The 22,762-nt window shown below is 43.2% G+C and overlaps 4 protein-coding genes across 4 annotated transcripts; 1 reads left to right on the top strand and 3 right to left on the bottom strand.

The window, feature by feature from the left end:
- Positions 1-337: 337 nt before the first annotated feature.
- Positions 338-5,126, bottom strand: LOC109898738 (histone chaperone asf1b-B). The gene is made up of 4 exons (XM_020493837.2): positions 4,549-5,126; positions 3,634-3,749; positions 3,036-3,212; positions 338-1,193 (listed from the first exon to the last, which is right to left on the bottom strand). The coding sequence occupies exons 1-4, from the start codon at positions 4,655-4,657 to the stop codon at positions 1,002-1,004; spliced, it is 594 nt and encodes a 197-aa protein (XP_020349426.1). The 5' UTR covers positions 4,658-5,126; the 3' UTR covers positions 338-1,001.
- A 1,736-nt stretch (positions 5,127-6,862) lies between these two features.
- Positions 6,863-11,910, top strand: LOC109898737 (protein crumbs homolog 3-like). The gene is made up of 4 exons (XM_020493835.2): positions 6,863-7,191; positions 8,000-8,224; positions 10,344-10,387; positions 10,502-11,910. Exons 2-4 carry the CDS (start codon positions 8,125-8,127, stop codon positions 10,709-10,711), a joined length of 354 nt encoding a protein of 117 aa, XP_020349424.1. The 5' UTR covers positions 6,863-7,191; positions 8,000-8,124; the 3' UTR covers positions 10,712-11,910.
- A 755-nt stretch (positions 11,911-12,665) lies between these two features.
- Positions 12,666-15,594, bottom strand: LOC109898736 (tubulin beta-4B chain-like). The gene is made up of 4 exons (XM_031834858.1): positions 15,261-15,594; positions 14,454-14,562; positions 14,130-14,240; positions 12,666-14,023 (listed from the first exon to the last, which is right to left on the bottom strand). Exons 1-4 carry the CDS (start codon positions 15,315-15,317, stop codon positions 12,966-12,968), a joined length of 1,335 nt encoding a protein of 444 aa, XP_031690718.1. The 5' UTR covers positions 15,318-15,594; the 3' UTR covers positions 12,666-12,965.
- Positions 15,595-18,099: 2,505 nt separating this feature from the next.
- LOC109887726 (tubulin beta-4B chain-like) lies at positions 18,100-21,060 on the bottom strand. Its single transcript, XM_031834857.1, has 4 exons — positions 20,829-21,060; positions 20,030-20,138; positions 19,540-19,650; positions 18,100-19,439 (listed from the first exon to the last, which is right to left on the bottom strand). Exons 1-4 carry the CDS (start codon positions 20,883-20,885, stop codon positions 18,382-18,384), a joined length of 1,335 nt encoding a protein of 444 aa, XP_031690717.1. The 5' UTR covers positions 20,886-21,060; the 3' UTR covers positions 18,100-18,381.
- Between the last annotated feature and the right edge of the window lie 1,702 nt (positions 21,061-22,762).

The following is a 22,762-nucleotide window of genomic DNA, read 5'->3' as shown; positions in this document are numbered from 1 at the left end:
CTAAAGGATTACAATTACATCCAATGAACTCTGAAGTCAATGACAAGAGACGATGATTCAGTGAAAAGGGGAGATTTGCATGTTAACATTTTCACAATTTTGTCTTGAACACAGCTGTAATTCAAATCGCATGGCAACAAGCAAGCCAGGCTACCAATTTCAAAATATGCACTACAGGTGAGCATACTTCACTACAGATATTTATGAATGTAACAAAAAGTCGCGGAAGCCCCACTCATTATTTTCAAAGTTGAATAAAGGTGATTCTCCTAGAGTTCCAACATCTGCCATTTTCATCACGTCTCAAAGCCTGTCAGGGACAATCACACACGTCACATAACAAAAAGATATTTATTTCAAAAACAAAATGGCACACAGGAAAATAAACATATGTACATACCATTATTAGCACCCCCCCACCCCACCCATCCAACAGTCTCCCAAAACACCAACAGGGAAAGTGTAACTCAAATGCTATAAGGACCATTACCACTGAAACACAATGGCTCAGAAATTACAAAACAAATAACAGCATTATTTTCCTTCCTGCAACTTGAGTCATTTCTTCCTCCATTTTGCTTCACTAGTGTCATAATCCTCTGTTGGTATTTACATCACATAATTAACAGCTGACTAGTTGGTGTGAATCAGTATTTCTGCCAATTAGCTGCTAACCATCTATGGAAACTTGGATACTTCAGCTGTTGCCCTGTTGATAGTATTAAAATTTAAGGGATGAATTAGTTTTACAACTTTTTTTCACCATGTTATATACACGAAAGTGAAAAACTTCCAATAGATAATAAAGATTACTCCAGAAAGATTGTCTTGGTTGCAAGACACTGTAGTCCAAGGTGGGAGTGTGTTGTTGACAGTTTCTGGGAAATAAGGGCAGCTGTAAGGCAAAGCTGGCTGTACATCCAAGTCAGAATGTCCACGTCCATTCTTCTGCTTATAGTGCTTGGGTTGATCGAAGATTATGTGTATATGTATGTTTCCCTCTACAAGCAGTCCATAGAGTTGTCAGGTAGCAACCCTATGGGTGGGGCCTTGCCCGGGAGGCAAGATGGGGGCAGCATAGAGTTGGGGGCAGGATCCACATTCTCTGAGTCTTCCATCCTTTCTGCACACCCTTCCCAGTTGATATGGAATCTTGTTACACGTGGGTTTGAAGCCAAAATATTTCTCTGGAGCTGGAAGACAAACAGCATCAAGAGGGAAATTATTCAGTAGATGTACTTATATTTGCCAGAAGACATGTTCCATTTTTACATTATACTAAAGCCTGAGCAGTACTGTGGCACACGTGCCCCTGATGAGTGTGCTGATTTTGCACTTTAAGACCAATGTATTAATGGATATTTCGCCCTTCCACAACGCAAAGGTTTAATTTTGTTCCAAAAAGTTGTCCCCTCTCCTCTGCCATCATTCATTGCCTTCATAGATCTGATAGAAATTGGTAGGTGTAAGCAATAGCTCCACCTAGTTTACTCAAGATTAATGTAACAGTCCTGTCAGATATGTGAATGGGTGCAAGGGCAGATGGGAGAGAACAAGTAAAGTGCAAGTAAGCATTTCGTTGGACAGTGTATACCTTATGTATCCTATACTCTATGGGGGTGCCACAGGGTTCAATTCTTGGACCGACTCTCTTCTCTGTATACATCAATGAGGTCGCTCTTGCTGCTGGTGAGTCCCTGATCCACCTCTACGCAGACGACACCATTCTGTATACTTCCGGCCCTTCTTTGGACACTGTGTTAACAACCCTCCAGGCAAGCTTCAATGCCATACAACTCTCCTTCCGTGGCCTCCAATTGCTCTTAAATACAAGTAAAACTAAATGCATGCTCTTCAACCGATCGCTACCTGCACCTACCCAACATCACTACTCTGGACGGCTCTGACTTAGAATACGTGGACAACTACAAATACTTAGGTGTCTGGTTAGACTGTAAACTCTCCTTCCAGACCCATATCAAACATCTCCAATCCAAAGTTAAATCTAGAATTGGCTTCCTATTTCGCAACAAAGCATCCTTCACTCATGCTGCCAAACATACCCTTGTAAAACTGACCATCCTACCAATCCTCGACTTTGGCGATGTCATTTACAAAATAGCCTCCAATACCCTACTCAACAAATTGGATGCAGTCTATCACAGTGCAATCCGTTTTATCACCAAAGCCCCATATACTACCCACCATTGCGACCTGTACGCTCTCGTTGGCTGGCCCTCGCTTCATACTCGTCGCCAAACCCACTGGCTCCATGTCATCTACAAGACCCTGCTAGGTAAAGTCCCCCCTTATCTCAGCTCGCTGGTCACCATAGCATCTCCCACCTGTAGCACACGCTCCAGCAGGTATATCTCTCTTGTCACCCCCAAAACCAATTCTTTCTTTGGCCGCCTCTCCTTCCAGTTCTCTGCTGCCAATGACTGGAACGAACTACAAAAATCTCTGAAACTGGAAACACTTATCTCCCTCACTAGCTTTAAGCACCAACTGTCAGAGCAGCTCACAGATTACTGCACCTGTACATAGCCCACCTATAATTTAGCCCAAACAACTACCTCTTTCCCAACTGTATTTAATTTTAATTTATTTATTTATTTTGCTCCTTTGCACCCCATTATTTTTTTATTTCTACTTTGCACATTCTTCCATTGCAAAACTACCATTCCAGTATTTTACTTGCTATATTGTATTTACTTTGCCATCATGGCCTTTTTTGCCTTTACCTCACTTCTCACCTCATTTGCTCACATTGTATATAGACTTGTTTATACTGCATTATTGACTGTATGTTTGTTTTTACTCCATGTGTAACTCTGTGTCGTTTTATCTGTCGAACTGCTTTGCTTTATCTTGGCCAGGTCGCAATTGTAAATGAGAACTTGTTCTCAACTTGCCTACCTGGTTAAATAAAGGTAAAATAAAATAAAATAAATAAATACATACGACTAACACAACTTGAACATCTTCCTGGAAGGAAAGACAGTCAAGCACACCCATTGAGTTTCCTCCTTTACCTGTCCATAGTCAGGTTTTATGGGTGGGTTTTCCCGCAGCTCAGGGTCGGTGTACTCGTTGTTGACGTAGTACCCGATACGAATGAACTCCTGTCCGCGGTATGTACAGGTGATTAGCGCCACAGTTACGCCGACAGCATCACTTTCTGGAATCAGACCCGTGTTTGGGGCATCCGCCTGTTGAAGGATAACATACAGTAGATGAGGTGCAAGGAGGAAGGCAGGAGAAGAGAGGGGTAAGGGGGAGGGTGTAGTTTCTATATTGGATCTCCAATACAGCACCAGTGTGTCGCTAGTGATTATGTTATAAGCTCAGTGTTATTGTTTGGGAAAGGTTTCCATTGCTAGCGCTGTCACTAAGGACAGAATCAACAACCTCTGCATCATCAAATCAGTTGCTTTGTGAAGGTGTTAACCCATGTTCACAGTTGGCCATTGTTATGTAAATGATATCTTAAAAGTACCAGTGGCCTGGCCTTGGCCCCAAGTCAGAGCAGGTCCACTGGGAGAGAGCGAAATGAAGAGGGGCAAGGAAAGCTGCAGCCAGACTACTGCTGAAATAACATTGTTAGTTACTGCCATTTTTTTTTTAAATCACCTGGAACACAAACATGTGCCTCCCGGCTGGTACTGGTCCAACCAGAACAGAGTCAAGGGTCTGGTCATATTCTTCACTCTCTGCTGAACCCACATATATGATCTTCCACTCAAGATCTGCAACACAAGAAAAGTAGCAAATCACTGTCTTCCGGACCCACAAACTCGGTTCGAAATTTTGGAGAAAGCAAGGAAATTGCTGGACTGTGAAGACTGCTCTGGTCAGAATGCTGTTATCAATGACACCTGTGAATTTATTTGATTGTTTGGGTAGATAACGCGAAAGGCAAGTGGACAAGTCAATGAGTGTTCTAGAAGTTAACGTTAGTTACCTCGGTCAGAATTCCCCGCCGCAGCCAACAAAATACAAACAAAAGTTGGACACCATTCTGGCTAAACTAGCCAGCTATAGGCAAAGTAGCCAACTAACTAGCAATATCAACTAACGCCATCGTGTAGCTAAGCAATATCACAAAGTACAATGCGTTTTATATATATACACACTTTTTTTTTTAAAGAGACACCTCTTTGTTCAGCAGACATAAGTGATTAATTAACCATTGTTTGCCACCTGTCGAATAATTACTTTGTTAATTCTCATCTGACGATTGATGGCAAGTTTGCTAACGTTAGCTCGCTAACTAAATTGACAGTTTGAACATGAAGTAGCTAGCCTAGTTGATAATCTCAGAGCTAACTAGCGAGATTCACAACTAGGCTAGCTACTTCATGTTCAAACGGACAATTTAGCTAGCGAGGTAACGTTAGCAAATTAGTCCCAAATCGTCTGAGATTTAGCAAACTAGCCCCACATCGTCTTGAGATTTAGCTAGCGAGCTAACGTTAGCAAGCTAGCCATAAATCGTTAGATGAGAATAAACAAAGTAATTATTCGATAGGTAAGCACAACACTTACCTTCTGGCAGGTCTTCCATGCACTCAAATGTTATTTCGAATTGAAATGGGTTTCCGAATCGACTCGGGTTATCGAGGACAGCGACATTTAGTACTTGAACCTTCGCCATTATTGCGGCTCCTGCTGCGAGTGACAGACACTCTGGCTGAGAGTGGCTAGCAAATTTTCCCGGGGAAGGGTTCAGGCCTCAACAATGTAGCAAATAGCAAGCAATGTTCTCACGCAGCGTACTCAAAGAAATTCTATCACTGAAGAAATTCGTTTTTTGCATTTAAAAATGCATCTGATTTTGCAAGTTGACAGCTACGCTTTAGTGTAATTTTGAAATTACTAGGTAGATATGTTATTGTTATGATAGCCTGCTATAAGAGACAATCATTTCAACAGAAATTGTATTTTTTAAAGAAAGTGCCATTATTTTTTAAGTATTTACTGTTACCTGGAATATTCCTGACTAATTTTGTTCAAAACAACTATTTCAAAAACCACCCGCCAGTAAATTTCACAAAGCCACCAAAATGTCGGAAGGAAATGGGGCGGGTGTTTTTTCTGTTCTAAACGATGATTCGCTGGGTAGAACAACAGTAAAACTAGGATTGGCAAGCAACAAGTACGTAGTGCTCGAACAACTCCACAAGACGTTTCAGGTAGAAATTCAATTGACACGACCCTACTCCCCCATGTACCCAAATCAAATCAAATGTATTTATATAGCCCTTCTTACATCAGCTGATATCTCAAAGTGTTGTATGGTGGCTAGGAAAAACTCCCCAAAAAGGCCAAAACCTAGGAAGAAACCTAGAGAGGAACCAGGCTATAAGGGGTGGCCAGTCCTCTTCTGGCTGTGCCTGGTGGAGATTATAATAGAACATGGCCAAGATGTTCAAATGTTCATAAATGACCAGCATGGTCAAATTATAATAATCACAGTAGTTGTCGAGGGTGCAGCAAGTCAGCACCTCAGGAGTAAATGTCAGTTGGCTTTTCATAGCCGACCATTAAGAGTATCTCTACCGCTCCTGCTGTGTCTAGAGAGTTGAAAACAGCAGGTCTGGGACAGGTAGCACGTCCGGTGAAAAGGTCAGGGATCCATAGCAGCACGGCCAGGTGGACTGGGGATGACAAGGAGCCATCATGCCAGGTAGTCCTGAGGCATGGTCCTAGGGCTCAGGTCCTCCGAGAAAGAGAAAGAGAGAATTAGAGAGAGCATACTTAAATTCACACAGGACACCGGATAAGACAGGAGAAGTACTCCAGAGATAACAAACTGACCCTAGCCCCCTGACACCAAAGCAGTGCTACCCCACTGCTTTGGCCAAAGCAAACAAACACAACCACTCTACCAAATTCAGCCACTCTTTTAGATGGAAACATGTCTACATTCCAGTCTGGAGTGAAGAGGAAAGTCCCAAGACTATTTCATTTTTGGTCCCACCACATTTGTGTTTTTCTGTGGATTTGTGTATATGTGTAGTGCTCTAGCAATTGATGATGCATACTTCAAGTTTATGTTGTGTGTGTCGATACATGGGAGACCATTAACCGAAGGACCTATGTGGCAGGGATACTTTCTGCACACATAATGATGTGACTAATCAGTGCTTTTTGCAGACTGCAGAATGTAGGCCTACATAACATACAATATTGGGGTGGTTATGGGTTGACAATCAACCACACCAAATACAAACATGGAAATAGAATCATACATGGATCAGATTGTGTTTTCTATGCCAGTCTTCAGTCACATTCTGGCATAGGCCTAGATGAAACTACGATTAGGCAAGGATTAAGGGACCATGATTAGCTGTGCTTATGGTATTTCAGGATTCGTTTTATCTTGCTTTGAGGATAGGGTCAGCTAGAAAAATATAATTGCTCTCCACTAGAGGTCCTAAAACAGCAAACAAATTCTCACCATGCACTCACATGAAACATGTGTCCCTTAAAATACAGGATTTAAAAAATGCAGCCCAAAGTTTCTCAAAATGTTCAGTGTTTACTCATTGGGCCTGAACATATTCCACAGCCTTTTATCTTTCTTTTGCAGATGGAAAAAAAAGGTAGATGAACACTTTCAAGGCTTCAGACATACATCAATAGAACGGGGCAGAACTTGAGAAAGGGTCCCATAGAACTCTAATAGTAAAGGATCCATAATGAGTGAGAGAGCATGAGCAATGGGAGGAAGTAGGCTCCATTGAGCAGGTGGATTCCTGTCCACTAGTCTGGTGCCTCATCATACAAAGGGTATCTGTCTCCTGTGCCACAGGTTGACACTGGGCTCAGGTACTGTAACACGAGACTGAAGTGAACCATGTGACCATAGGGGCGACGTGAAGAGGGAATTTTAAAAACTGTTTTACATAGTTAAATCTATACAGGTAGTCTACGGTGATATATATCAAAATAAACCCATTCAGCCAGCAAAACGGCTTTGCGATCGGATTTAGTTTACAGATAATTTTTTCAGACGTTGTTGGGAAAGGTTTAATCATAAACACGTCCTGACATATGATCGAGTTTCGGTTCACCAACTCACTCGTTTAGGTGAGGCGGCGGAAGCCAGACGTTGTTTTTTTTTCCGCAAGTAGTTGGATTGATCCCCGTTGCCTAAAACAGATATCAACATTATTCGGTGAAAAGGTGTGTAAAAATGATCTGTACAGGTCTGTCTATAATAAAATGATGTACTTCTTGTATTATTAGATCGACTAATTTGTTGTGGAGCAGGAGTGCAGTTTCTCTTTACATAAAATGGCTTGGAAGTATTGAAAATTAATTATGGGGCACTATAAATCCTATACTTTACAATACTTTAATAAGGGTTTACTTTTATTTCGATAGGATGCTACTTTCACAACATTTACTAAGAATATGATTTATGAATTGTCATTTGTTATCTCAATGCCCTCCCTCACTCCCTCCCCACCTCCCTGAACAGGTGCAATTGTTCACGTTTTAACATGGTGCTGAATTAATCACAATTGTAATTTTGCCTCTATGGTCAAATGTACATTTTAGTCATTTAGCAGATGCTCTTATCCAGAGCGACTTCCAGGAGCCATTAGGGTTAAGTGCCTTGCTTAAGGGAACATTGATTCAAACCAGCGACCTTTCAGTTACTGGCACAACGCTCTTAACCCCTAGACTACCTGCAGCCCTATCAATTTCCGGTTGGACAGTTTCTGACAGTCGGAAATGTTTATAATAACTTGATTCATTATGTTCTATTGTATTGTCATGGTATGGGATAATTGTTTCTCCTGGGACTTACAATGATTCTATGCAGAATGAAATATAGAAAGCTGTCATGATTTCATCTTCTCTTACATTTTATGTCACTTTATGAACCAGACTCAATAACATTGGGGTTTCAATAGAGACTCGGGCTCAGTGGGGCTCCTTATGAACGGTTATTTTTTCTTTAACACCATCACCTTCATCTCTCTAGAGCGGCCCTGGAGACTGACGCCGGTGTGTTTGTCTGCTGAGCACTACTCCTGATGAAATGGCCCGACCTGATGTCCAGGCGTCCCCTTGCTGATGGTCTACCCTCTTTAGAACCCGTTGGTTTGAATGGAGATGGCACTGCTCCCAGACATCGCGGCCTGGCCTGGTCTCCTGGCTGGGAGTGTCCTACTCCTGGTTTTGGGGAGTAATCCTTCCTGGGTTGTGGGTGAGTCATGCCTCTACAACCTCTACAACCCCCCCCCCCCCCCCCCCATCCTTCTTGTGAAATAACCCCATCACCACCACACTGGATTGTCTCTGACCACAGACAAACAATCTACTGTACGACCGCTTGGAACGATATGCACAAAAACACAAAAGCAGGTTGCACACAATTCTAGGCATTACTCAATTAAAACTAAAGCATGCAGTAACTTGCCAACAGGTTGTACAAATATTTCGTAATGCGTGAGAGCTTTGGGTAGGAACCATTGGTATGAAAAGCTCTGGTACACCCACTTTTCTTAATGCGGACATGTGATTTCTCTGCTTGTATTTGTAATGATTTATTACTTGTTATAAAGTACGTATGAGCCCTTCTATGTTATATTTTACACTGCTATTTGTCAGTCCACTGAACTGTTAGTCAGGATCATTATCAGATGATAGTAAGACGTTATAAGGGGGTTGTATGTGCTTATAGAACGTTTTCACAATGCATTATAGCTGTATATTACCCAGCAAGAAACAATAGATAAAGCAGCCCTTAGTGGTCGTTCTGAGTGCTCTTCTGATTTTCTGGTAATGGGACAACACTGAACAATGGCTGCACTCCAATGCAGACACCTCCAAGCTGTAATGTCAACTGTAGTTAGTTTGCTACAATAAACGTATCAGGCCGTCACTGCTACAGGAAGTTTTCCTGTGTCTCATTTTGAGCAAAAGTTGTGCCCCTCCCCCAAACAACCTACCCTTGTTTTTAGTTATCAAGGTGTACTTTTGTCCCTGGGGGAGTTTACTATTTTACTATTTGCATTAGCCAATCATTAACTTAGTTCGACATCCCGAAATGGGCGTTGAAATTTTCTAAGCAAGACATCTACTGTGAATTAATAGTCAATAATCACTTTGACACCGGACTGACATGGTAACCAAAATATAATAGTGCTTTTCCGGATACTTCAACTCGTAAAACTGTTCAGGGGCTGAGCTTCACTGACCACGGGCAAAGTCCGCATTCCAAGTCCTCTCCTCCCCCTCTCTTACATTCAAGTAGTTTCTGTGCGGGATGTCACAGAGTAATCACATGGCTTGTCATGGAGAAAGTGTCACGGCTGACTAGGAGGGGAAGGTAGGAATCAGGTGCAGAGAGCAGACGGTTCACGGAAAATTGCACTTTAATCCGGCACAAAATGATCATACTCAAAGCACAGGGCGGAAACCACAGACCAACCCAAAACACAGGTTAGCAACGGTCCGGAGAACAATAACGCCTCCGAACCGAGACGTGAATGTAATACAATCACGCACAAACAAGGGCGGGCTACACAAGCTTAAATAGGAAAGCAAATCAAGAAAACACAAATAGGAACAGGTGCAACTCATAAGACTAAACTAACAGAAAAGGGACTAAGGGATCGGTGGCGGCTAGTAGGCCGGTGACGACGACCTCCGAGCACCGCACCAACAGGCAGGGGAGCCACCTTCGGCGGGAGTCGCGACAGAAAGTGCCTGAAAAAAGAACGGGACTTGAGGAACTCAGTGATCCCATCGCATTGCAACAGGCTATTATGTTGTCAATCTATCAATCTAAAAATGACATCAACTTCCACCTTTCTGTTTTGTTTCCCTCTCCCCCTAGGCTGTAATTAAATTACTCTTAACTGTATTTAAAAACTTGATGTGTTAAAACATTTGCTTATTTGTTTATTATGATCCCCATGAGTTTTTGCAGAAGCTGCAGCTACTCTTCCTGGGGTCCACAAAAAAACACAAAACATGAAAAGTAACAAAACACAGAAACAGTCACACATTTAAAATACAACGATATACAAACAATACAACTAAAAAATAACACAAACAATACTCATATACATGCTTTTACATTTGCATGTTGTTCTGGTATGTGGTCATGTGTGGACATGTAGGTTGTTGCCTCAGAGCACCACATGTGTCATTTCTATCACCTGCACTTGGTATACAGTGTGTCATTTTAAAATGACCTGTTTTTCCACATTGTTCAATCCTATTGTGTTATGCTACATGGATCAAAGAGAGGGTCTATTTGTATTCTTGTAGCAAACTATTACAATGACCTGAGTGGTAATCTTGAATGTTTTCTACAGGGGACAACACAACTAATAGTCTACCCTCTAACACAACTGCCCCAGTGAGTAAACTGCTGCTATCTTTATCTCTGCTTTTGTTAGAGGAACTTAAACCAGAAGTATCCAGAGCTTTATTTCTGAGAATGACTACTACCCCTGTGTTGTTCTGCATCTAGGGACCCAACATTGCAGCTATTGTGGCCCCGACTGTTATACTGGGGCTACTGGCCATAGCAGCTGCTGTGCTAGTGTGGCTTTTCTGCGTGGTGAGGAAGAAGAGGCAGATGGAGGGGACATACCGGCCCAGTGCTGAGGAGCAGACGGGGGCAAGCAGTGTTGAGACACCAGATGCACTCAAACTGCCCAAGGAGGAGAGACTCATCTGAGCCTAGTCTCTCAGAAGTCTCTCAACACCTGTCCTGTACATCCAAGCAACAGCTAAATCCTGATGACTGTAGAAGCTCCACCTAAAGAGCTGATGATTACCTAGATATTAGAGGGTCATGACACAACGTTGACAGATACAGGATGGGACGAGAGGTACACAGCACCTAGCCCTGGAAGAGGAGGGCCCCGGTACTTTGTACTGTACGTACTGCAAGCACATGGAATAGTGCTAGTACAGGACCTGGACACAGACGTTGGGATAGCTACAGCAAATACCACAGCCTGTAACTAGAACAACTAGAACTAAGGTTCATGGGGCTCTGACTGCTTTCTCTATGGTGTGTTATTTAATAGCACTGGCATATTTGAATGGGATACACATGTACACAATCATTCAAATGGTCATACTGGAAGAGGAAACAAACCTTCACCTGCACTAGATGGAAGAGGACCAGTATTCAGTCCCTGCTCATACTCGTCTTTGGTAAATACATTTCAGTCTGAGTATTTCAGTCCTCTGTCTAGGCAATTTGGCTCTCTCAACAGCTTACAAAAAGACTGGATACAGTCTAACTGCTATAATCGTAAGCAGACTGCTGTTACCTGTGCTACCATGATACATGTAAAAAATTATATTGGAATGTAATGTAAATGTTTGTATAAATTCCTTGTAGATTACTTAAATCTATAGCGTGCAATAATATTTGTTTAACCACTATTGATTGTCAGAAAAGCATTTCATTGTCTAGATTTTTACACTGATTACTTACCTCAATTACATGTCTCACTACTGAATCAGTCCTGTATCAGTCCTGTATACAGCTTTACAGATAATGACACTGTAAGCTAATATTATCTGGAAAACATTTCTCCCAGTGGGATATTCTGTTTGCGGATACTGTGTGCAGAACAAATAATTATGTCATTATTAATAACATTTAAGCACAAAATGAATGATTGTTTACATTTGAATAATTGTATTGTAGTATTTCAGAATTGTTACATTAATTTAACATTGGCTGAACTGTGATACTACATTAGATCACATCTTCTATGTGTGTTCTTACCAGTACGCTGTTTGTATTTTGAAAAGCCTATGATGGGATTCAATTCTCATCATGTAGAGTTGTTACACAATGTCATGACATATTTATCTTTTGTAGCCTACATTTTAAATAAATACCAATAGTAATTTTTAGAATTGGCCACCTCAGTAGATTTTCTTTGCATAATCAGTGCTGGACTTTGATCAGATGATGTCAAGACTTGCTTCTCTCTCTCTCTCTCTTGTGAAAACACAACCAGACTTCTATGAGGAATTAATGAGAGGGCAAAAACCGAAGACAGAGCATCGTATAAGCTGACATCATGTATCAGACATCCCTAAAATGGTGAGTGTGAAGTGTATGAGAAATAACGCACTTGCTCAGCATGCAGACCTTACTAGTCAGCTTTCGGTGAAGCTGTGATTGACAAAATAGCTTCAGTCAGAATTATTAGCCGGCAGCAACTGACTGCAGGAGCTGGGAAGTGATGACTGCTGAAAACAATGAATCCAAGTCTTTCTGTCTTTAACAGTCACTATACGTCAGTCTCATTTCTCCTGTTGTTACATTCTAGGAATGCATTCCAATGTAGTTTATTGCTACTAACTCATTGGCATGAACCCATAGTGGGCAGTGCAGTTTGTCTTCAGCCTATAGTTAATGCTCCCTCACAAACCCAGTTTCCAACTGTGGTTGGCCTTTTCTGGTTTGTAAATCTGCTTTTACCTTTGACATTTTGGGCTCATAGCTTCAAAATCATGTAATTTACAGTATGTGAACATACTGTAATTGTACATGCTAACTTTAACCTAGTGTGTCATTTCAATTTCATGTTGTACAGTAATCAAGTCTATAAAAGACCATATTAATTATTTATAACACCCATCAAATAAAAACAATAAAAACATAGAGTAAGTACCAATTTAATTTGAACTTTAAAATCACTTGCTTTTAATTCCGCAAAGCAATGATGAGATGAATGTAGGAAAATGGAAACAATTCAGTGGATTTCCAACATACAACAACAAAATCATGTCAAAAGTTTATTACTATCTGGTAAGATCACTGTTTAATGTGGAAAAACATTCAATTCATTTAGGAACATCTGCCTTCTTGAGAGAAAGCAGATGGTAAGGATGAAGGGATGGAGTTGGGGACAGGACGGAGGGGAGTGATAGACTGTTTGGCAGTTGAGTGACGGGATGGTTTAGGTGGCTTCCTCTTCTCCCTCCTCTTCAAACTCGCCCTCCTCAGCGGTGGCATCTTGGTACTGCTGGTACTCAGACACCAGGTCATTCATGTTGCTCTCAGCCTCAGTGAACTCCATCTCATCCATACCCTCTCCGGTGTACCAGTGAAGGAAGGCCTTACGACGGAACATGGCAGTGAACTGCTCAGAGATACGCTTGAACAGCTCCTGGATGGCTGTGCTGTTGCCGATGAAGGTGGCAGACATCTTGAGGCCGCGGGGTGGGATGTCGCAGACAGCGGTCTTCACGTTGTTGGGGATCCATTCCACAAAGTAGCTGCTGTTCTTGTTCTGGACGTTGAGCATCTGCTCGTCCACCTCCTTCATGGACATGCGACCACGGAAGATGGCGGCCACGGTGAGGTAACGGCCGTGACGAGGGTCGCAGGCCGCCATCATGTTCTTGGAGTCGAACATCTGCTGGGTGAGCTCAGGCACGGACAGGGCGCGGTACTGCTGACTCCCCCTGCTGGTGAGGGGGGCGAAGCCGGGCATAAAGAAGTGCAGGCGGGGGAAGGGCACCATGTTGACAGCCAGTTTGCGGAGGTCGGCGTTGAGCTGGCCAGGGAAACGAAGGCAGGTGGTCACTCCACTCATGGTGGCTGACACCAGGTGGTTGAGGTCTCCATAGGTGGGTGTGGTGAGCTTGAGAGTGCGGAAGCAGATGTCGTAGAGGGCTTCGTTGTCGATGCAGAAGGTCTCATCTGTGTTCTCCACCAGCTGATGCACAGAGAGGGTGGCGTTGTAGGGCTCCACCACTGTGTCGGACACTTTGGGAGAGGGCACCACGCTGAAGGTGTTCATGATGCGGTCAGGGTACTCCTCACGGATCTTGCTAATGAGCAGGGTGCCCATGCCAGAGCCAGTACCCCCACCCAGGGAGTGGGTGAGCTGGAAGCCCTGGAGACAGTCACAGCTCTCTGCCTCCTTCCTCACTACATCCATGACAGAGTCTACCAGCTCTGCTCCCTCTGTGTAGTGGCCCTTGGCCCAATTGTTTCCAGCTCCGCTCTGACCTGCATACAAGTGCCATAAACCACAACTTCACTGACGGGACAAGATTACATTAGTAGTCTACCACCAAATCTCATATTTCCACTGACTACCAAACCAACCACTCACCGAAGACAAAGTTGTCTGGCCTGAAGATCTGTCCGAAGGGGCCAGACCTGACAGAGTCCATGGTGCCCGGCTCCAGATCCACCAGGATGGCACGGGGGACATACTTCCCACCTGAAAAATCAAATAAATATTGGGCGTACTGAACCAATTATTACTGTGCATATTTGCACTGTATTTGTGATAATAGGGTACCTCTGAATGGCAGTATTTTTTTCATTGTTAATACAAGATTCTATTTAATCAATTGTGTATGTTTCTGTTTGTTTCAATAATTGGAGACATTGTGGTTTATGTATGCAATGCTATATAATGTGCATACTGTACCTGAGGCCTCATTGTAGTACACATTGATCCTGTCTAGCTGCAGGTCGCTGTCTCCATGGTAGGTTCCAGTCGGGTCGATGCCATGCTCATCACTGATCACCTCCCAGAACTGAGACAGTGAGAGAGAGAGGAGTTGAGGTGCAAGTCAATAGCAATACACAGAAGCATCCATTTAAAATGCAAGTTAGAATATAAAATATAAATAAATAGATATAATGCAATGTCTTTTCTGTTACATGGACATTTACCTTTTTTGTGAGAAACACAAATAGCATAATTTGCATCAAATATTCCCTTTACATAATTATGTAAGCCTCTAAATGATTTAAATTATGTATTAAAATTCCATTTAGATCTAAATATTATCAGGTTAAATATGTTATGTCATAAAAGAGAGGAGAGGAAGGTATTCTAGTACTGGTATCTCTCCCTTCCACCGCACATCCATTTAGGGACCCAAATGAGTCAGCAGCAACAATAACAAATCTGCCCATTTCATATGCAACAGTGATTCAAACGGATAGTAATCGGATATAGCTATTGTTTAGCCTATTTCTCTTATACACATATTTATTTTGTGCACGGAATGACCATGCATTTTTCATGCATGTTATATTATAGCCAATCGATAATGCAGTTCTGCACCAGCTTCCTCTACAAGTCTGATGGGTGGATTACCAGCGGTCTTTCTTCATTTTGCTACGAAGAGGTTAAAAAAAGAAAAGTGTCTTATCTAGCTCGCCTGCAATAATTCACATGAAGCAATCTATTTTCTTGGTAAAATTACAAAGGAGTCAACAATGATACCTTAGCTCCGATCTGGTTACCGCACTGGCCGGCTTGCAGATGCACTATTTCTCGCATTACGGTTGGATGGACGGGCGTTGGCAGTGAGGAGACCGTGGTAGAGATTTGGCCCGGAGGACGCTTCTTCTCTTCTTCCACAGCTGACTCTCTGATAGGCCCGCCTCTCCTTCAACTAATGGGCCGAATCGGTGGGCGTCATCCTCATGGTAACCAAAGACCGGAGGAGAGAAGGGATCCTAAACTCGTGGAGAGAGTGGATAGGATGCTGTTATTTGGAAGTCTTCATCAATGAGTGTTCCAGAGATGCGCAGTCACCCGACCCTACTGACTGAGTGGTGTAGTGATGGCAGTCACCCAACCCTACTGACTGAGTGGTGTAGTGATGGCAGTCACCCAACCCTACTGACTGAGTGGTGTAGTGATGCACAGTCTCCCGACCCTACTGACTGAGTGATGTAGTGATGCGCAGTCACCCGACCCTACTGACTGAGTGGTGTAATGATGCGCAGTCACCCGACCCTACTGACTGAGTGGTGTAGTGATTCCCAGTCACCTGACCCTACTGACTGAGTGGTGTAGTGATGGCAGTCACCCGAACCTACTGACTGAGTGGTGTAGTGATGCCCAGTCACCCGACCCTACTGACTGAGTGATGTAGTGATGCCCAGTCACCCGACCCTACTGACTGAGTGGTGTAATGATGCGCAGTCACCCGACCCTACTGACTGAGTGGTGTAGTGATTCCCAGTCACCTGACCCTACTGACTGAGTGGTGTAGTGATGGCAGTCACCCGAACCTACTGACTGAGTGGTGTAGTGATGCCCAGTCACCCGACCCTACTGACTGAGTGATGTAGTGATGCCCAGTCACCCGACCCTACTGACTGAGTGGTGTAGTGATGCCCAGTCACCTGACCCTACTGACTGAGTGGTGTAGTGATGGCAGTCACCCGACCCTACTGACTGAGTGGTGTAGTGATGCGCAGTCACCCGACCCTACTGACTGAGTGATGTAGTGATGCGCAGTCACCCGACCCTACTGACTGAGTGATGTAGTGATGCCCAGTCACCCGACCCTACTGACTGAGTGGTGTAGTGATAGCTGCATGCATCCTACAGTAAAATAGACTATCGTAAGTGAGCTGAAGGTATCATTGTCATCAACCCACTAATGATGTTCATGAGAGATTTCCCCCAGTAACACAAAGTGGTCACAATCACGAGTGGTGAAGCACAAGATACAAACCACACACTGTGGACTGATGATATATTGTCACCAACCAAAAAAATACATATTTAAAATACCATACTGTAGATTGAGGCGGATGGTAGTAGGCTATTATTAAATCAATATTCTGAAACCGACTGTGGTCAAGAGAAACACCCTGCAAGTGTGATCAAACAGGTAGTCCCTCCTGTGAAGCTCCCTCCCATTATGTAAATCCAACAATTTACACAGGCTTCACAGGAAGAAACTTGGTTTGGCATTGATGTTGTGTACACTGTAAAGGTGTTGCTGTAACATTAACAGTAATTTACAGGCAGCTAGGGTTAAGTAAGTTAATGTATTTCATATTGCATTAGAATTACTGCAATTTAAATACAGTGTCAAAATGAGTACTGTGTAATGACACATGGTACAATACCATAGAATGTAGGTATATTTCACTGGTCACCCCCACGCATATCTCCTTCACCAACTTTAAGCATCAGCTGTCAGAGCAGCTTACAGATCATTGTACCTGTACATAGCCCATCTGTAAATAGCCCATCCAACTACCTCATCCCCATATAGATATATATCTTCTTCTCCTTTGCACCCCAGTATTTCTACTTGCACATTCATCTTCTGCACATCTATCACTCCAGTGTTTATTTGCTAAATTGTCATTATTTCGCCACTACGGCCTATTTATTGCCTTATCTCCCTAATCTTACCTCATTTGCACACACTGTATTTAGACTTTTTCTGTTGTATTATTGACTGTACGTTTGTTTATTCCGTGTGTAACTGTTGTATGTGTCGCACAGCTTTGATTTACCTTGGCCAGGTCGCAGTTGTAAATGAGAACTTGTTCTCAACTGGCCTACCTGGTTAAATAAAGGTGTTCTCAACTGGCCTACCTGGTTAAATAAAGGTGTTCTCAACTGGCCTACCTGGTTAAATAAAGGTATTCTCAACTGGCCTACCTGGTTAAATAAAGGTGAAATAAAAATACATTACAGCATATCAATGAATATTTGGTGTTTTGTATCACTTGCACTTGTAGAGGCCTTAACAAAGGCTTCCAAACCGGCAGCGACTATAGGGCAAAACAGGCCAAAGGGACATGGCAAAATGCTCAAACAAGGACTTGCCACTCTTATCCATCCCCTATATATTTTAAATTGATGGGGCACTGTAACCACATAGGAGTCAGATTGGTACAGCATTCTCACTAACAGGTGAAACGAAATAGTCTCTTACAAGGTACGCCTCAAAATATATTAATGAGCCATAAACAAAATGGTCTTGGCGCTCCAAAAATACAGTATCACTTGCACTACGGTACTGTATTCTGTGGAAAGGAATTACACCACCATTCGAAATACAGCAGTTCTTTGCCGGCACACAACGTTTTCCCAATGCACCATAATTTACCTACCATGGTCCAAAGTATTCTATCTGCATTCCTATGGGATGTCTGACCTGTTGGCTGTACGTCAAGTGCCACTTACTGATGTACAACCAGCAGGTCAAATGATGGACTGATGTTTTTACAGAAATATATATTTTTTTTGTAAACTTAAAATTATCTCAGGTATTAAAAATTTTATTTAAGTAAAGCAACACACCAAGCATTGGAACACATTGTTAATTTATTCACATAATTCAATTTAGACATCGAGTTACAGCTTGCTGCTTTCATAAGAAACCTCATGTTAGAATACCCTCTGACTTCTAGGATGAGACAGGATACTAATTAGACTGAAGGGAACCGCTGAAGAGATGCTTGAGCACATTCATTTAATTATCACAAATCGGAGTTTCCTTTTCTTTAACATTAACTTAACAAGTTGTGCTTTGGGGTCAGGACGGAGGGGAGTGATAGACTGTTTGGCAGTTGAGTGACGGGATGGTTTAGGCGGCTTCCTCTTCTCCCTCCTCTTCAAACTCGCCCTCCTCAGCGGTGGCATCTTGGTACTGCTGGTACTCAGACACCAGGTCATTCATGTTGCTCTCAGCCTCAGTGAACTCCATCTCATCCATACCCTCTCCGGTGTACCAGTGAAGGAAGGCCTTACGACGGAACATGGCAGTGAACTGCTCAGAGATACGCTTGAACAGCTCCTGGATGGCTGTGCTGTTGCCGATGAAGGTGGCAGACATCTTGAGGCCGCGGGGTGGAATGTCGCAGACAGCGGTCTTCACGTTGTTGGGGATCCATTCCACAAAGTAGCTGCTGTTCTTGTTCTGGACGTTGAGCATCTGCTCGTCCACCTCCTTCATGGACATGCGACCACGGAAGATGGCGGCCACGGTGAGGTAACGGCCGTGACGAGGGTCGCAGGCCGCCATCATGTTCTTGGAGTCGAACATCTGCTGGGTGAGCTCAGGCACGGACAGGGCGCGGTACTGCTGACTCCCCCTGCTGGTGAGGGGGGCGAAGCCGGGCATAAAGAAGTGCAGGCGGGGGAAGGGCACCATGTTGACAGCCAGTTTGCGGAGGTCGGCGTTGAGCTGGCCAGGGAAACGAAGGCAGGTGGTCACTCCACTCATGGTGGCTGACACCAGGTGGTTGAGGTCTCCATAGGTGGGTGTGGTGAGCTTGAGAGTGCGGAAGCAGATGTCGTAGAGGGCTTCGTTGTCGATGCAGAAGGTCTCATCTGTGTTCTCCACCAGCTGATGCACAGAGAGGGTGGCGTTGTAGGGCTCCACCACTGTGTCGGACACTTTGGGAGAGGGCACCACGCTGAAGGTGTTCATGATGCGGTCAGGGTACTCCTCACGGATCTTGCTAATGAGCAGGGTGCCCATGCCAGAGCCAGTACCCCCACCCAGGGAGTGGGTGAGCTGGAAGCCCTGGAGACAGTCACAGCTCTCTGCCTCCTTCCTCACTACATCCATGACAGAGTCTACCAGCTCTGCTCCCTCGGTGTAGTGGCCCTTGGCCCAGTTGTTTCCAGCTCCACTCTGGCCTGCAGACAGAAGTGTCATAACCCATTATTTCCTGGACAAGATTTTAGAAGTAGCCTACCAACAAATCTCATGTCTGCACTGAACACACCAACCACTCACCGAAGACAAAGTTGTCTGGCCTGAAGATCTGTCCGAAGGGGCCAGACCTGACAGAGTCCATGGTGCCCGGCTCCAGATCCACCAGGATGGCACGGGGGACATACTTCCCACCTGAAAAATCAAATCAAAATGAAATATATTTTTATTTGTCACATACACATGGTTAGCAGAAGTTAATGTGAGTGTAGCAAAATGCTTGTGCTTCTAGTTCCAACCATACAGTAATATCTAACAATTTCACAACAACTACCTTATACACACATGTGTAAAGGAATGAATAAGAATATGTACATAAGATAAGAAGAGGGAAATGTTGGTCAAACTGAAACTATTGTTGCTGTACGTGTTTTATATATGTATTATTTGTATGTATAAGTGTAATCAGTTCATTTTTCCTAATTAAAACAGCAGTTTATTTAATTGCGCATGTTTCAATAATTGGAGACATTGTGGTTTATGTATGCAATGCTATATAATGTGCATACTGTACCTGAGGCCTCGTTGTAGTACACATTGATCCTGTCTAGCTGCAGGTCGCTGTCTCCATGGTAGGTTCCAGTCGGGTCGATGCCATGCTCATCACTGATCACCTCCCAGAACTGAGAGGAGAGAGAATGAGAGAGAGTGAGTGAGCGAGGGAGGGTACAGGGGAAGGAGATGCAAGTCAATAGCAATGCACAGAAGCATCCATTTAAAACGCAAATTAGAATATAAATAAATAGATAATGCAATGTGTATTTTCTGTTGCATGGACATTTACCTTTTTCAAGAGCAACACAAATAGCATGACTTGCATTAAATAATCCCTTTACATAATTATGGAATCGTCTAAATGCTTCAAAGTAAGCATTAAAATGCCATTTAGACCGAAATATTAATCGGGTTGAATATGTAATGTCATTAGAGGGAGGACGGAGGTATTCTAGTAGGCTACCATATCTTTCCCTTCAACGCCCATATTACAAGGACCCCAAATAACCATTGGGAATGAATCAGCGGAAACAATAAAAATTAAAAATTAAATTAAATCAGGGCATGTCATATCGTATGCAACATCGATTAAAATTTAGTTTATCTTGTGCACGGAATGATCATGCATTTTTCGTCCATGGTAGCCTATAGGCCTATTATAGCTTATCGAGGATGCAGTCTTATGGGTGGATTACAAGCGGCCATTCTTAATTTAGCTACGCACTACGCAGAGAGAACGAGAGAGTTATCTAGGTCGCATGCAATCCCCAAATCAAGCAATCTATTTTATTGATATACAAACAAGAGAAGAGTAATACCTTGGCTCCAATCTGGTTTCCGCACTGTCCGGCTTGCAGATGCACTATTTCGCGCATTTTGGATGGAAGGAAGGGCGTTAGCTGTGAGGATTCGACGGTGGAACGAGAAGGTACTGGGCTTGGAGGACTCTCTTTGTCTTCTTACCCAGCTGACTATCTGATGGACCCGCCTCTCCTGCTACTACTGGGCCGAATCGGTGGTGCAACCTGACGTCATCCCCATGGTAACGAAAGACTGGAGGAAAAGTGGGATACATCGTCCTAGGCTCGTGGAGAGAGCGGATAGGATGCTGTGATTTGGATCTCGCCATTTTCTTTATTTTATTTTATTTAACCTTTATTTAACTAGGCAAGTCAGTTAAGAACAAATTCTTATTTACAATGACGGTCTACCAAAAGGCAAAAGGCCTCCTGCGAGAACGGGGCCTGGGATAAAATAAATAATAATAAATACAATATAAATACAGTGCAAAACACACATCACAACAAGAGAGTCAACACAACACTACATAAAGTGAGACCTAAGACAACAACATAGCGAGGCAGCAACTCATGACAAAATAGCATGGTAGCAACACAACATAACAACAACATGGTACAAACATTGGGCACAGACAACAGCACAAAAGTCAAGAAGGTAGAGACAACAATACATCACACAAAGCAGCCACAACTGTCAGTAAGAGTTTCCATGATTGAGTCTTTGAATGAAGAGATTGTTCCAGAGATGCGTAGTTACACGACTATAGTCACTGAGTGGTGTAGTGGTAGCTGCATGCATCCTACAATAACATCTCTTGTGAGTAGCCTGAAATTATCATCATCATCAAGCCACTAATGAATGTTCATAGATTTTCCCCAATAATATAAAGTGGTCACAATCACATGTAGTGATTGTTGCTACAAACCACACACTGTGGACTAATGTTGAGAGTTTCAATTTCCTTGGTGTCCACATCACCAACAAACTATCATGGTCCAAACATATCAAGACGGTCGTGAAGAGGGCATGACAAAACCTTTTCCCCCTCAGGAGACTGAAAAGATTTGACATGTGTCCCCATATCCTCAAAAGGTTCTACAGCTGCACCATCAAGAGCATCCTGACCGGTTGCATCACCGCCTGGTATGTCAACTGCTCGGTATCTGACCGTAAGGCGCTACAGAGGGTAGTGCGAACGGCCCAGTACATCAATGGGGCCAAACTTCCTGCCATCCAGGACCTATATAATAGGCGATGTCAGAGGAAAGCCCATAAAATTGTCAGAGACTCCGGTCACCCAAGTTATAGACTGTTTTCTCTGATACCGCACAGCAAGCGGTCCTGGAGTGCCAAGTCTAGGACCAAAAGGCTCCGCAACAGCTTCTACCCCCAAGCCATGAGACTGCTGAACAATTAATAAAATCGCCACCGGACAATTTACATTGACACCCTCCCCCTCTCCCTTTTTTACACTGCTGCTACTCGCTGTTTATTATCTATGCATAGTCACTTGTGTTACTTTTTATTATTACTTTTTATTTTAGTCTACTTGGTAAATATTTTCTTAACTCTTCTTGAACTGCACTGTTGGTTAAGGGCTTGTAAGTAAGCATTTCACGGTAAGATCTACACTTGTTGTATTCGGCACATGTGGCAAATCAAGTTGGATTTGATCTGATATTGACACCAAGCAACAACAACAAATATTTAAAATACCACACTGGAGCTGGAGGCAGATGGTTGATTTGTTTTTAAACAATATCCTGAAACCTTGAGTTTTCAAGGGAAACACAGGCTAGCCCCTCCAAACCCCTTTCTCCCCCTGTGAACCCCTCTTCATCCCCTTTCCTAATGTAAATGCAATGAAACTGCACAGGCTTTTGGGGAAGAAACTTGGTTTGCCATTGAGGTTGTGTAAGGGGAAGATTAGGCCTACAGAATACCTTTTGAA

The sequence above is a fragment of the Oncorhynchus kisutch genome, linkage group LG10 (genome assembly GCF_002021735.2).
Source record: "Oncorhynchus kisutch isolate 150728-3 linkage group LG10, Okis_V2, whole genome shotgun sequence".
Lineage (NCBI taxonomy): Eukaryota > Metazoa > Chordata > Actinopteri > Salmoniformes > Salmonidae > Oncorhynchus > Oncorhynchus kisutch.
Note: the sequence above shows the minus strand (reverse complement) of the source record. Positions and strands in the feature narration are given on the sequence as shown.

Bases quoted from the DNA above. Each gene is read 5' to 3' on its own strand.
- LOC109898737 (XM_020493835.2), top strand. From the start codon at position 8,125: ATGGAGATGGCACTGCTCCCAGACATCGCGGCCTGGCCTGGTCTCCTG. The intron at 8,225-10,343 runs GTGAGTCATGCC...TGTTTTCTACAG, and splicing joins TAATCCTTCCTGGGTTGTGG to GGGACAACACAACTAATAGT. The intron at 10,388-10,501 runs GTGAGTAAACTG...TTCTGCATCTAG, and splicing joins CCTCTAACACAACTGCCCCA to GGACCCAACATTGCAGCTAT.
- LOC109898736 (XM_031834858.1), bottom strand. From the start codon at position 15,317: ATGCGAGAAATAGTGCATCTGCAAGCCGGCCAGTGCGGTAACCAGATC. The intron at 14,563-15,260 runs GTATCATTGTTG...TCACTGTCTCAG, and splicing joins GTAACCAGATCGGAGCTAAG to TTCTGGGAGGTGATCAGTGA. The intron at 14,024-14,129 runs GTGAGTGGTTGG...ACTTGTATGCAG, and splicing joins GCCAGACAACTTTGTCTTCG to GTCAGAGCGGAGCTGGAAAC.
- LOC109898738 (XM_020493837.2), bottom strand. From the start codon at position 4,657: ATGGCGAAGGTTCAAGTACTAAATGTCGCTGTCCTCGATAACCCGAGT. The intron at 3,750-4,548 runs GTAAGTGTTGTG...CTTGTGTTGCAG, and splicing joins CATGGAAGACCTGCCAGAAG to ATCTTGAGTGGAAGATCATA. The intron at 1,194-3,035 runs GTAAAGGAGGAA...TTTGTCTTCCAG, and splicing joins TAAAACCTGACTATGGACAG to CTCCAGAGAAATATTTTGGC.
- LOC109887726 (XM_031834857.1), bottom strand. From the start codon at position 20,885: ATGCGCGAAATAGTGCATCTGCAAGCCGGACAGTGCGGAAACCAGATT. The intron at 20,139-20,828 runs GTATTACTCTTC...CTCTCCTCTCAG, and splicing joins GAAACCAGATTGGAGCCAAG to TTCTGGGAGGTGATCAGTGA. The intron at 19,651-20,029 runs GTACAGTATGCA...TTGATTTTTCAG, and splicing joins GTACTACAACGAGGCCTCAG to GTGGGAAGTATGTCCCCCGT.